The sequence below is a fragment of the Pelophylax lessonae genome, assembly GCF_965119305.1.
Source record: "Pelophylax lessonae genome assembly, chromosome: 5".
Classification (NCBI taxonomy): Eukaryota; Metazoa; Chordata; class Amphibia; order Anura; family Ranidae; genus Pelophylax; species Pelophylax lessonae.
In genome coordinates this window covers 9,301,007-9,316,760 of record NC_138772.1, presented here as the reverse complement: position 1 = coordinate 9,316,760, position 15,754 = coordinate 9,301,007, and the positions used below count along the sequence as shown (strand labels likewise).

The following is a 15,754-nucleotide window of genomic DNA, read 5'->3' as shown; positions in this document are numbered from 1 at the left end:
CCAAACTGTCTGACACCTGTGTAGTAATGGAGAGATATTACTCTGGCACTCCGAATCCACTGTGAGCCCTTCAAAACATAGATACTGAAACCTTTCACTCTTCAAAGTCTTCAAGCAATAGCTCAACTGCTTAGAATAATTACTGTCCCTCCTAGAGAGTGGGACTGAGTCGTGCAGACTCAAATGTGAACACAGAGACAAGATTGATCTTATGAAGTCCTCATCCTGAGTCTCATAAAGACAGACAATAGCATGAATAGGGGATCTCCCATTAAAGTCTTTCACAGTCCATTTTTCTATTGCAGATTTCACTCGGAGTGAGATGCGGATTCCTGTGATCTCTGAGAATGTCTTAACTTGATTTTCATTTAGGAGACCATACAGGAATTGGGCACATAATGCTAAATGATGGTATTCTGAACTTGTGAAATCGGTGAGTGATCTCCCTTTACAGATCTTCGGGAGAAAAACACCTTTCATAAATCCAAAACCACCGTCCAGCACATAATACAGAGCAGCAAGGAACTCCTGTACATTCAGGTGGAAGAAGCTGTAGCAGGTCTGTTTGCGGAAGTCCCAATGAAAGATGTTCTCATTCAGAAATACAGACTCCACCTCAGACAGAGAAAGTCCATGTCTTTCTAGATCTCTCTTCTTAAATAAGATTTGTTGGTTTAGAACTCCCTGATTGGCCAGAGCACACAGATTCTTCAGACAGGTTTGTTTCCTATGTACAGACTGCTCCTTCTTGCTGTGATGGGTTAATAAAACCTCCAGGTAGAGAAGGTAAATTGAAGTCATCGTATTACACATAATTATACCCAAATCTTTTCTTATTTCTTGTTTCATTACAGTGCAGACAATCCAGCATATCATTGGGACGGCACACATGGTGTACAGAACTTCATTGTTGTTTATTATACTGAGAACCTTGTCTGCATCTTCTCTATTTCCAAAGAACTTATGGACATATTCCTCTTGATTCTCTCTTGTAAATCCCTGGATTTCAACTTCGCGAGAATCATTGATGAATGTGTTCAGTTTCTCTATGGCCGGTGACCTTGTGGTGATGATCAGAGAAGATTGTGGGAGAATCTGTCTCCTGAGTAAATTTTGGAGAATTATCTCTTTGTGTGTTTCCATAGAAATGTCAAGACAAACTTTAGATGTCTCCTTCCACCTCCTTCTACCTGTCCACCTGTCAGGGAATCCCTGTGAGACGTCTGGGGCGTGGCCGTACACAGGCTATTCCCAGAAGAATGACTAATGGGCGTGGTGCCAGACAGGCTATTTAAAGGAAGTTCATTCCTGTTTCCTGTGCTGACTGATCTTCAGCTGTTTCCTGTGACCTGATGATACCTGTATGCTTCCCTGTTGCTGACCTGGCTTGTTCTGAACTTGGACTTGGATTCTGCTTCTGCTTCTCTGCTAAACCTGACCCGGCTCCGTCCCTGACTTTGGCTCTGCTTACGATTTGGTACCCTGCTGCACCGCCTGTTGATGACCCTGGCTTTCCTACTACTCTGACTCCGTCTCTCAGAAATACCCGAGTGCTTGTCTGGCTATCTGCTGCACATGTTCCATACAGCATTGCATGTTCCAGTTTCCAGGATCCGGACAAGCAGCCTATCCTGATCCATCAACAACCGCAGGCACTCGTGTCCCTCCTGGCCTTTGACACCCTCTGTCTCACCTTCAGTGGGGTCTGGGCCGGAGATATAAGAGAGGCCGACCTCGTCAACTCAGACTCCTCCCAGGCACGTGACAGTATCAGTCAGCCAACTATGGAGTCTGAAAGGGAGGTCTCTCCACTGGAGAACGTTTGCCGATCGATCTCTGCACTATCCCACATTGTACAAAGCCTGCAAGGAAAATTGGATTGCATCGAAGATCAATTATCGGCCCGCAAAAATGACTCTTCTCTGACGGAGCCCAGCACATCCTGTGCGGCGGATTTCCACCCGGAACCTCGAGTTCCCATTCCTGAACGTTTTTCTGGAAATCGAAGAAAATTTCGGACTTTTCGTAATTCTTGTGAACTATACTTTTCCCTGTTGCCTCGAACATTCTCTTCACAAGATACCAAGGTGGGGTTTATTATCTCGCTCCTTCAGGATGAGCCCCAATCCTGGGCTTTCCATCTTCGGGAACAACACGATCCAGCCTTGACAACCATGGACTCTTTTTTTTCTGCCATGTCCCAGCTATACGCAGATCCTTTTTGTCATCGGACTGCTGAATCAAAGCTTAGCAAGTTAAAGCAAGGCCTAAGGCCTGTGGAGGATTATGTGACAGATTTCCGTGTATGGAGTGCCGATACTCTGTGGAACCATTCGGCCCTCCATCATCAGTTCCGTCTTGGCTTGTCTGATGCCCTAAAGGATGAACTTGCCAGGGTGGGGGTACCAACGGCCTTAGAAGACCTGGTGAACCTTGTCATCCAGATTGACCGGAGGCTACGTGAGAGGCAAGCCGAAAGAACTAACAAGGCTCCTTTGGTCCGCCCGGAGTTTGGGGCTGATACTCCTCTCATTACCGTTAACCCCCCAGAGGTACCTCACTACCCTTCACGAAAGAGTTTCCAGAGATCCCCTCTGTCCACATCGGAACGTCTTCGACGGTATCGCTCCAATCTCTGCCTCTACTGTGGCGATGCCGGTCACCACATTCAGACTTGTCCTGTGAGGCCTTGCAGAACCTCCTCTAACTGGATTTCTATGATGCATCCACCCAGGACTGATCAAACACATCTCACCTTGCTTTGCCATCTGAAACTTCCTGAAAAGACTATCTCTGTTCCTGCTATTATAGACTCTGGGGCCTGTAGCTGTTTTGTGGATGTGACATTTGCAGCCCAACACAATCTTCCTCTCTGTACCAAGAAACAAGGGTTTGTTGTTCACCTGGCTGATGGCTCTGGTATCAAGTCTGGTCCAGTGACACAAGAGACGGCTCCAATTTTCTGCTCTTCCTCCTCTGGTCATCAAGAATTCCTTTGCCTGGACGTTATAACATCACCCATGTTTCCTGTCATTCTTGGTATACCCTGGCTGAAGGCCCATAACCCTAGCATCAATTGGCTCACGGGTGAGATTTCCTTCTCTTCTCCCTATTGCCGGGCACACTGTGTTCCTGAGGAGTCTCTTACTGCTACCTCTCTCCTTGGTATCCACCCGGACCCCGAAGTCTTGAAACTGGTACCCACAGTTTACCACGAATACCTGGATGTTTTCAATAAAAAGAGCGCTGATTCTCTTCCTCCTCATCGTACATACGATTGCCCCATTGAACTGTTGCCAGGGGCTGAAATACCTTTTGGCCGGATCTACCCTCTCTCTGAGCTCGAATTAGAGACTCTCCGTAACTATATTAATGAAAGCCTGGAAAAAGGATTCATCCGACCCTCCACTTCACCCGCAGGAGCGGGCATATTCTTTGTTGAGAAAAAGGACCATACCCTTAGGCCCTGTGTGGATTATCGCGATCTCAATAAGATAACTGTCAAGAATCGTTATCCTCTTCCCCTAATTCCCGAACTTTTCCAGAGGTTACGAGGGGCACAGGTGTTCTCCAAACTTGATTTGAGGGGTGCCTACAACCTAGTCAGAATTCGTGAAGGAGACGAATGGAAAACCGCGTTTCGAACGCGCTTTGGGCATTTCGAATATCTGGTCATGCCATTCGGTCTTTGTAATGCCCCAGCCACATTCCAACATCTTGTTAATGATATATTTCGGGACTATCTTGATTTGTTTATCATCGTATACTTGGATGATATCCTTGTATTTTCCAGTTCTCTCGACCTACACAGAAACCATGTAAAGAAGGTACTGGACAGACTTCGCCAACACCATCTTTACGCAAAGGCGGAGAAATGTGAGTTCGAAAAACAGGTTATCCAATTTCTGGGACTCATTATCTCTGCGGATGGCATTGCTATGGACCCGCAAAAGGTATCTGCCGTACTGGAATGGCCTGCCCCCGAGGACAAGAAAGCAGTACAGCGCTTTGTGGGCTTCGCTAATTTTTACAGGAAGTTTATAAAGAACTTTTCTGGCATCATATCCCCCATCACACAGCTGACCAAACAGTTTACCCCATTCAAATGGACTCCAGAGGCTCAAGCCGCCTTTGAACTCTTAAAGACTCTGTTTACTTCCGCTCCCATTTTAAAACACCCAGATCCCGCTTTAGCCTACGTACTTGAAGTGGATGCCTCTGAAAATGCGGTCGGGGCTATACTATCCCAACGACAAGGAGCCAAGTCCCTACTCTACCCTATTGCCTTTTTCTCCAGAAAATTAAGCTCCTCTGAGAGGAACTATGACGTAGGAGATCGTGAACTGTTAGCCATAAAGGCTGCCCTGGAGGAATGGCGCTACCTACTGGAGGGGGCTGCACACCCTATACTTATTTTTACAGACCATAAGAACTTAGAATATTTAAGAACCGCGAAACGATTAAGACCTCGACAGGCAAGATGGGCACTTTTCTTCTCTCGATTTGTGTTCCATATAACTTTTCGTCCGGGCTCTAAGAATTGCAAACCTGATGCCCTTTCTCGCATGTTTCCTGAACCAGCTCCACCTCCTGAACCTGACACCATCTTGCCAGCTAAGAATTTCCTACTCTTGCAAACAGACTTGATGTCACAGATCAAGGGGACAGTTGCAAACTCCCCACCTCCTGTGAACTTGCATCTCCAGCAGAGGGATGGACTTTATTTCCACAAGGAACAAATTTTTATTCCCGAACAACTGAGGGTCACCATTCTTAAGAAGTGTCATGATCATCTTCTGGCTGGACACTTTGGTATCCATAAAACCTCTGATTTGGTCTCCCGTTCCTTTTGGTGGCCAGATTGGTTAAAGGACTGTAAAAACTATGTCAGATCCTGCTCTGTGTGTCTCAGAAACAAGTCTGATCGGGCCAAGACCTGGGGCCTGTTGGAATCCCTCCCTGTACCTGAAAAACCATGGAGTATGATCTCTATGGACTTTATTGTGGAACTTCCTCCATCTGAAGGGTTTACAACTATCTTTGTCGTAGTTGATCGTCTTTCCAAGATGGCACACTTTATACCTCTGAAAGGAACTCCCTCTGCCTCCGAAACTGCCTCCACGTTTATCAAAGAAGTGGTGAGATTGCATGGCATTCCAGCCAGCATTGTCTCTGATCGTGGGGTGCAGTTCACTTCCAAGTTTTGGAAAGCTTTATGTGAAGCATTAAACATTGAACTTTGTTTGTCTTCTGCCTACCACCCACAAACAAATGGACAGACCGAGAGGACAAACCAAACTCTTGAACAATATTTAAGGTGCTTCTCTTCTTTTTCTCAAGACGACTGGGTGTTACTCCTCCCTTTAGCGGAATTTGCTTATAATAACTCCGTTCATTCCGCCACCAAGCAGTCTCCTTTCTACGCCAATTATGGATATCACCCCTCCTTCCTACCTGAGTTACCTATGGAATCTGCTGTACCAGCTGTACAAGAAAGACTAAATTTTCTTAATACCAACAGTCAGCTTTTGCGGGAAACCATTTTGAAGGCACAGGCTGGTAATAAAAAATTTTTTGATAGAAGAAGGAGAGGGAATTTGAATTTAAAACCGGGGGATAAGGTCTGGCTATCTACAGCAAACCTGAGATTAAAGTGTCCCTCAAAAAAGCTTGGCCCAAGATACCTAGGTCCATTTTCTATCAGGAAGAAGATTAATTCTGTGGCATTCGAATTAATCTTACCAGGTAATCTGAAGATCCATCCCGTGTTCCACGTTTCTTTACTGAAGTCAGCAGTTCCCAACCCCTTTCCAGATCGTGGATCTGAAGTTCCTGCTCCCCTTTTGATCGAAGGTAATGAAGAATTTGAGGTGGAGTCTATTCTGGACTGTAGAAGAAGGGGTGGTCGGACACAGCTTCTTATCAAGTGGAAGGGCTATGGCCCTGAGGATAATTCCTGGGAGCCTGCTTCAAACGTCCATGCTCCTCGATTGTTACGAGCCTACCTTCTACAACATCCGGATAAACGGTCTATGTTGGGCATCCGGAGGCTGCCCTTAAGGGGGGGGCAATGTCAGGGAATCCCTGTGAGACGTCTGGGGCGTGGCCGTACACAGGCTATTCCCAGAAGAATGACTAATGGGCGTGGTGCCAGACAGGCTATTTAAAGGAAGTTCATTCCTGTTTCCTGTGCTGACTGATCTTCAGCTGTTTCCTGTGACCTGATGATACCTGTATGCTTCCCTGTTGCTGACCTGGCTTGTTCTGAACTTGGACTTGGATTCTGCTTCTGCTTCTCTGCTAAACCTGACCCGGCTCCGTCCCTGACTTTGGCTCTGCTTACGATTTGGTACCCTGCTGCACCGCCTGTTGATGACCCTGGCTTTCCTACTACTCTGACTCCGTCTCTCAGAAATACCCGAGTGCTTGTCTGGCTATCTGCTGCACATGTTCCATACAGCATTGCATGTTCCAGTTTCCAGGATCCGGACAAGCAGCCTATCCTGATCCATCAACAACCGCAGGCACTCGTGTCCCTCCTGGCCTTTGACACCCTCTGTCTCACCTTCAGTGGGGTCTGGGCCGGAGATATAAGAGAGGCCGACCTCGTCAACTCAGACTCCTCCCAGGCACGTGACACCACCTCAGTTCATCAAACCCATCAACTATGATGAGAAGTTTTCTCTGACTTCTAGGATCCTCCAGAACAGACACCAGGTCATCTGAACTCAGTCTGCAGGTTCTGGAAAAAAGTCCCACAAGACTTATGTTTATAGGGAGAGAATTGATTTCTCTACAGCTCAGATAAAACACAAAGTCAAACTTGTCATGGTAGAGATCCCCAGAGGCCCAGTCCAGCATGATCTTCATGGAGGTCATTGTTTTTCCAATCCCAGCAGGTCCTTGCAACACCACAATCTTAGGGATAAACCCATCTTCATCAGGGTCAAAGAGGGCCTGGATTGTGGTTGGGGAGAATTCATCATGTCTTTTCTCAAGGATCTGTAGATATCTTCTGCCTGAACTCTTTATTCCTTTCTCCTTTACCTCTTTAATCTGGACCCCCTTTCTCATTAATAAATTGGTGTATATTATCTTTAGATTCATTTTCTCCCCCATACTGGAATTATATTCTTGAATCCGCTGGAAATCTTTTTTCATAGACTGTCTGAGTTCCTTTCCAATCTCTATACGAGAAAAAAGGAAAATATTTTATTCTCCATGCTCCCACGATACAACAATTTAAAGCAGTATTGAAAAAAAAAAAAGATTGTACCCATAAGCACTCAAAATTTAAAGTGATACTAAAGGTTCCTTTAACCACTTCCTGCCCAAGGCCGTCATATGACGTCCTGGACTTTGTGTGGGGATATCTGGATGATGGGTGCAGCTGCAGGCATCATTCAGCTATCATCATTTTCACTTGGCGATTCCCTTCACCATAAGAACAATCATAGTGGCAGTTCAGCCGCTTAATCATTTTTTTTACAGTCAGCGGGAGGGGATATCTCCCCCCCATCCCCGCGTGCTCACATGCAGAAGCAAACACATACGTACGCCGTGCCCACATATGTAAACAGTGTCCAAACCACACATGTGAGATATTGCCACGAGCATTAGAGAAAGAGCAATAATTCTAATCCAATATCTCCTCTGTAACTCTAAACTGGTAACCTGTAAAAATGTTTAAAGCATCGCCTATGGATAATTTTTAGGTACCGAAGTTTGGCGCCATTCCACGAATGTGCACAATTTAAAGTTTGACATGTTAGGTATCCATTTACTTGGCATAGCATCATCTTTCCCATTATTAAAAAAAAAAAAAAAAAATCATGATACCTTTAGCGTTTTTTTAATTCATGAAACAGTACAAAAAAAAAAAAACATGTTTGAAAAAAGTGACATAAAAAAGTTGCAGCAACTGCCATTTTATTCCCTAGGGTCTCTGCTAAAAAAGCATATAAGTGTTTAGGGGGTCTGAGTAATTTTCTAGCAAAAAAAAAATATGATTTTTACATGTAGGGGAGGAGTGCAAGAATAGGCCCGGTATGGAAGTGGTTAAGAAAACAAACAAACATGTTATGTACTGATCAGTGGCGGCCCCAATCAAAAAAAAAAATAAATAAATAAAAAAAAAAAAATACCACTTAAAGCCACTATGGGGCGCCTGACCTATTGCTGGCTATGGGGGGGTGGGGTTTGGCATCCCACGTGGCCCAGGCAGAGACGATGATTGGCTGCCGTTCTGGGTGTCATCGGGGCGCAGAGCAATGCGCCCAGACACTCCCCACTTCTAGATTCTAATGCTGTGATTGGTCCAGACTCCAGCCTGGACCAATCATTCAGGACATCCCGTCTGACATTGTGGGGGGCGGGCGTGTGCGTCAGTCACTCTGACTCACTCGGTTCCCGCCCGCCATCAGACTCACAGCGAGGAGGAGCAGCATAGACGTCTCACAGATAGAGTCGAGTGCCAGCCAGATCAGGTAAGTGAAACCACATGATCCCTCCCAAAACGTCACCTCTCAATCCCTGATCCAGCATCTCCATAAAACATTCATTGTCCTTCAGTTTAACAGTCAGTGGGGCCCAGCAGCTGACAAGCAGCTCTCTCCCTCTGCAGCCGAACCACAGCCTCCCTCTCTACGAGTCCCCCTGCAGGCTGCATGTCTCAGTGTGCTACTGAGTGTGCTCTGATCTCTGCCAAGAACGCTGACCATCAGCTCATCAAAACCATGTCTCCATCCATCCATCCATGAGTCCATCCATTCATGTCTCTATCCATCCATGTGTCTATCCATCCATGTCTCCATCCATCCATCCATGTCTCCATCCATCCATCCATGAGTCTATCCACTCATGTGTCCATCCATCCGTGTCTCCATCCATCCATGTCTCCATCCATCCATCCATGTGTCTATCCATCCATGTGTCCATCCATCCATCCATCCATGTCTCCATCCATCCATGTGTCCATCCATCCATGTCTCCATCCATCCATGTCTCCATCCATCCATCCATGTCTCCATCCATCCACATGTCCATCCATCCATGTCTCCATCCATGTGTCCATCCATCCATGTCTCCATCCATGTGTCCATCCATCCATGTGTCCATCCATCCATGTGTCCATCCATCCATGTCTCCATCCATCCATCCATCCATCCATGTCTCCATCCATCCATCCATGTCTCCATCCATCCATGTCTCCATCCATGTCTTCATCCCTCCATCCATGTCTCCATCAATCCATGTCTCCATCCATGTCTCCATCCATCTATCCACCCATCCATGTCTCCATCCATCCATCCATCCATCCATCCATCCATCCATCCATCCATGTCTCCATCCATCCATGTCTCTATCCACCCATGTATCCATCCATCCATGTCTCCATCCATCCATCCATGTATCCATCCATCCATGTCTCCATCCATGTCTTCATCCCTCCATCCATGTCTCCATCCATGTCTCCATCCATCCATGTCTCTATCCACCCATGTATCCATCCATCCATGTCTACATCCATCCATCCATCCATCCATGTCTCCATCCATGTATCCATCCATGTCTTCATCCCTCCATCCATGTCTCCCTCAATCCATGTCTCTGAAGAGGAATGACAGGCATGTGCACCTCTACTTTGTTGCTTGCCACCATTTTCTAGCTTGACCTGTGTCACGCCATTTTAATGCAGCTCTGACTTATTTGAGTTATTTCATTATATACGGTTAAAGATTGCTTTAAGGCTTTAGTTACAAGAACAATGAAACTCATAAATTACCCAAATGTCCTCACACTTTAGGTCTGTATCCTGTTCAATATCGCACATTCACTTCCTCTTTTGCTATACAAAGCTGTAGGGCCTAGACAAGGCATATTTTGCAATTTCTAATGAACATTTACTTTATTAACCCATTGTTTGGCTTCTGAGAGCACTCTCCCCCCTCCCAATTGTATTTCCTGTGGATTTTCTGTATAAGACTTACCCCGCTCCAAAATAAAGTTAAGAATGCTTTTGACTGAACACTGGTTGCATGTGTCTTTTTCACAGGACAAAGCATTCTCCCAGAGCTCTGCCTTCTTTTACATAGAACAGACAAGACTTTGCTATAAGTCAGGGACTTATTATATATACATTTAAGGTATCTAGGTAGGCCTTAAGAAAATCACATACAATTGGGGGCTCGTCTACAGGATCGGAGAGAGAGAGGTCATCACGGGTCCAAGGGATCACCGGTACTGGGTAAGGAGGTATTTTATTTTATCTGTTTGCCTGTCCGGTGGGACTTGGCCTTTTTTGGCCCTGGTTCCGTTCTCTGAACCATACACCGAACGCTCAGGGAGCGTGTTGGATAATAGAGCGGCTCTGGGAAGACGCTCTGGATTTTTTATATATATAGAAGCTTCAGGGAAGCTGGAATAATAACATATATATATATATATATATATATATATATATATATATATATATATATATATATATATACAGAGGCTTCAGGGAAGCCGGAATAATATCTTTCAGGGAAAGATATTATATCTCAGTCTGTTCTGTGTAGAAAAAACTACCTCTTTTCTTGCTTACATCTCTCTATCGCATAGAACTTTAAGATATAGGCCCCATGCACACAGGGCGTTTTTAACGCCGCTGTAAGCAGCGTCAGGCGTTTTCTTTTTGCAGCCTAAAAACGCCCCTCCATGTTATTCTATGGCCTCCTGCACACTGAGACGTTTTTGAGCTGTAAGTGGCCTAGGCGTTTTTAAGCTGCAACAAGAACCCACAACCTGCGCGTTCTGAGGACCAGCGTTACATCGTTAAAAACGCCTGACGCTGCTAAAAGCTGAATAACGTTGCTTAACGTGCGTTAAGCCACGTTATACGTTTTTTTTTCTTCCATTCAAAATCAATGGTTCCCTATGGGAGCCTATTGATTTGAATGGAGGCCGCACCGCAACACCGCAAGTCGGATCCGACTTGCGGGGTGACTTGTGCTGTGGGAATCTTGAGGGGGAACTCCAGGCCAAAATGGGAAAAAAAAAGGCGTGGGGGTCCCCCCCAAGGTTCCAAACCAGGCCTTTCGGGTCTGGTATGGAATTTGAGGGTAGCCCCATGCCGAAAAAAACGGCGTGGGGTCCCCCCCAAAATCCATACCAGACCCTTATCCGAGCATGCAGCCCGGCAGGCCAGGAAAGGGGAGGGGACGAGTGAGCGGCCCCACCCCCCCTGGACCACACCAGGCCACATGCCCTCAACATGGGGGGGTTGGTGCTTTGGGGCAGGGGGAGCTCTGCACCCCCCACCTCAAAGCACCTTGCCCCCATGTTGATGAGGACAAGGGCCTCATCCCCACAACCCTGGCCGGTGGTTGTGGGGGTCTGCGGGCAGGGGGCTCATCAGAATCTGGAAGCCCCCTTTAACAATGGGCCCCCCACATCCCGGACCCCCTCCCTATGTGAATGGGTATGGGGTACACTGTACCCCTACTCATTCATCACATAAAAGGCAGTGTATGGAAATAACGACAAGAGACGTTTTGGAAAGTTTATTAAAAATCTTCATCCGACTCTTCTTGTCTTCTCCTCTCCGGGGTCTTCTCCTCTCCAGGGTCTTCTGCTCTTTTGCTGTCCGCCCTTCTTGTCTTCTCCTCTCCGGGGTCTTCTGCTCTTTTGCTGTCCCCTCTTCTTGTGTTCTTCTCTCCGGGGTCTTCTGCTCTTTTGCTGTCCCCTCTTCTGCTGTCCTCTCTTCTTTTCTTCTCCTCTCCGGTCTTCTGCTCTTTTGCTGTCGGCTGTCGGCTCTTCTTCCTCCGGTCCTCCGACGACGACGTCTCCGCTGATTATGCCTATCTCCGGTCTCTGCAGCTTATTATATAGCCATTAGGGGCGTGGCCCCGATGACGTCATCGGGAGGCCCCGCCCCCTCATGTCACAGATGACGTGAGCGCGAGCTGCTATGTGCGCATGCGCAACGCCAACTAGGCTCCAAAAATTCCGCTAGCGCGAATTTGGGCAATCTCTTTTTTGAATACGAACTAAAAATCCGCTGTCTCGCCCATATAAAATGGAAAAAACCGGCGGATTAGAAAAACATGCACACTTCTAACAAGGGATCCCTTAGTAAACTATCACGTTCCATACACCTTTCCTGCTAACTCTGAAATAATAACAGTGAAATCTACAGTGTTTATATAGAACCTCCACATTATCTAAATTATCCCACAAAATATTACATTGGGGAACGGGTAGTCAGATAGAACAAAAATAGATGTAAAACATATTTCAAATAAAGATTATTAGCATTTCACAAATATAAAGGAAATGTCACAATTTTGCCAATATTCTATGTGTTTCAAAAGAATGTTTTTCTAAATATATTGCAAATACAACATTTTCTTCCATATGGGTATGGCCAAGTGTTAGCATTTGAGTACACATTTAACTGAAGGTATATATATATCCCCATACTTGGCTAATTAGCCAAGTATGCCCAACAAACAAATATAGCTTTAGCTCACAATATTGCTACATATTGACTTTATGTGGCATCTTTTGTATTTTGTTCATGTCTTTAGATTAAAAGTTTGCTGATACACATGCCTTTTTCAAACATGAGCAAAATTATTGATGTTAACATTTGGAGGTTTGGAGACCTCCAAGTGTTGCCCATACAGAGGGCTCCTTCTGGATTCGAACTTACAAACCTACAGCAGGAAGGCAGACTCCCTAATTATTGTGCTATTTCTCAGTCCTTACTGGCATTAAAGAAGCTCATGTCCTCTTGTGAGCGTTGGGTGTTTTCCTCATGCCGTCAAAATGCTCACATGGGAACAGGGGCCATTGAACTGAATAGGATTGGACTTTTTGGCTGTTTTGGGAGTTGATCCTCGAGCTGTACAAATCCCCCCCAAACGCCCCCAAACGGGCTACGTTAACATGTAGGTGTTGTGGTCTGTTTTTGGGGCTTTTTTAGGTTATTTCATAAAAAAAATGCCTGCCCAAAAAATGCATGTCAAAACGCCTGGGAAAACGCCAGCAAAAACACCCATAAGAACGCCTGATATAATTGCCACGCCAAGATTATGGATGTTCATGAGTGATGAGTCAGATTGTTGGCTTACATATCTGTTCAATCTTCACAATCTCAGCTCCCAAATCCAAAAAGGTGTGTTTCAATTGTTTCCCTAAATATATATTTCGCTCTCTCATGTAATTGTATATATATGTATGTATTCCTGTATCTAAACATTCTAAATAATGACTAGCAAACTTGAAGAGAGAATTTTCTCAATTCACATATATACACACATACATACATACATGTATTTGGGTTGTTTAGGTCTCTCTCCTCATTTCTATTTCCCTTTTTTTTGCAACTGAGCATGCTCCAAAACACACAGGACACACACAGTTAAATTTTTGCCTGGGAGTTACCATTACTGGGTGTGTGTTTCCCTTGATTATATATAGATCACTCAGACAGGAGCAGTGTTAATTTCGTCGACTAAAACCGACTAAAACATTTTCGTCGACTAAATTAACACAATTTTAGTCAACTAAAATACGACTAAAACTAAAAAAATTCAGATGACTAAAATACGACTAAAACTAAAATGGCGTTTTAGTCAAAAGACTATAACTAAAACTAAATCGAAATTTGCTGCCAAAATTAACACTGGTGCATGCTCAAAGCTTAATACCATAAATAATAACATATTAGATTTTTCACTCCAGGACCAGCAGTAGTATATAATGAGTTTGGAAATTGTAGAGAAATGCTTAAATAATGCATTACAAATTACAGTTGAACTACACCCATTCGATTATAGATGACTAAAATGAGTTATAGTCGACTAAAATGTAGGACGTTTTAGTCGACTAAAATGTAGGACGTATTAGTCGACTAAAATGTACTGGAGTTTTAGTCGACTAAATACGACTAAAACTAAAACACTTGCAGAAGACTAAAATGGGACTAAAACTAAAATGCCATTTTAGTCCTAAGACTAAGACTAAAACTAAATTGAAATTTGATGCCAAAATTAACACTGGACAGGAGCAAAGATTTGGCCTGGCAAGAGGTCCAATATATTGTGTGTCACATGCTTTATGGTTAACATTTGGGGGCCTTTGTTATTTATGGAGGTGGGGTTTTGCTGTGTTGTCTGTTATGTCCAAAGACACATAGCAAACTTGACTCTCTGTAAGTATTTATTGGTGTTAACATAATTGTGTATTGTTCTGTCAATCTGCACATGTATCTGAAGATTATTGTCTCTTTGTCGATGTATATGGTATAAATGTTGTACAAAGGTTGTTTTTGTTAAAAAAATAAAATTCTGTGGATTCAATGGGATACTGTGGAGACTGTGCCAAAAATATGTCATGTGAAATGTTTGAGCTGTGTATCCTCTTTGTAATAAACAGCATGTTTCAAATGTTTTTTCAAAATGTCTTCATGTGTATAAATAAAGTTTTCTGGTGTCCACAAATGTATGTTTGTTTTTTTGTTATGTTAGATATGCTTAATGGTTGTGTAAGGTGACTATTTTTGGCGAATTCGCTAACATAAAAACAGCGTTATCACATTTGTAAATGCAACCGGAAACAAAACTATTTGTGGGTGCACACGTTTTCGGAAACTGTACAGGTCCTCCCGCAAGTCCGTGCATTATGGCTCCAGCTCTGTTTACCGTGGAAATTGTGGCATTTATCTGTAAGGTAAGGAGGGGGGGGGGTGAATGTGCGAGATGGGGGATGGTGGCTGGGGGGATGGTGGCTGGGGGGGTGTCGCTTATCTAGTGGGTGTGCAAGTAACTTTTGGTCTACTGATATGCGCATGCACTTTCTGCCTATTAGACGTGAGATAGAAGCTTCCTGTTATAGAAAGTTCCTAGATGTGAACCTGTTCCCTACTCTATATATATATATATATATATATATAATATATATTGTATATAATATGTATAATAATATGTATATATATATATATATATATATATATATATATATTGTATATAATATGTGTATATATATATATATATTATATATAATATGTATATATATATTGTATATAATATGTATATATATTTATATATATATATATATATATATATATATATATATATATAGTATATAATATGTATATAATATATATATATATATGTATATATTGTATATAATATATATGTATATATTGTATATAATATGTATATATATATATATATATTATATACATATATTGTATAATATATATATATATATATATATATATATATATATATATATATATATATATATATTGTATATAATATGTGTATATATATATATATATATATATATATATATATATATATATATATATATATATATATATATATATATATATATATATATATATATATATATAATTAGTAGGGAACAGATTCACATCTAGGAACTTTCTATATAGATAGGCATACCCCGCTTTAAGTACACTCACTTTACATACACTCGCGAGTAAGGACACAGCTTGTTCAGCTTGGCATGACACTGCTCCCAAACCATAAGTGACAGGGATAACAAACTTAGGGAGCACCGAGAGGGTACCCAGGACTACAACATATCCTTTTTGTGGCCGGCCAGCTTGCCTAGGTAATCTATCATGTCATAGTCCTGGATCCCCTTAACATGCTCCCCAAGCTTGGTGTCCTTATCACATGGTTTGGGAGCAAGGCCATGTCAAGGTGGCCAAAATTTCCTATGGAGCTGGTGTATTTAC

At 43.4% G+C, this 15,754-nt stretch overlaps 1 protein-coding gene across 1 annotated transcript in view; it reads right to left on the bottom strand.

The window, feature by feature from the left end:
- LOC309555538 (NACHT, LRR and PYD domains-containing protein 3-like) overlaps positions 1 to 15,754 on the bottom strand; it is a gene marked incomplete at both ends in the record, with an annotated part of 102,045 nt that overhangs the window by 25,637 nt on the left and 60,654 nt on the right. Inside the window, 2 exons of the mRNA XM_082257604.1 lie at positions 2 to 1,198; positions 6,644 to 7,187. Of these exons, the coding sequence (XP_082113730.1) occupies positions 2 to 1,198; positions 6,644 to 7,187 (1,741 nt within the window). The remainder of the gene's footprint in view (position 1; positions 1,199 to 6,643; positions 7,188 to 15,754) is intronic.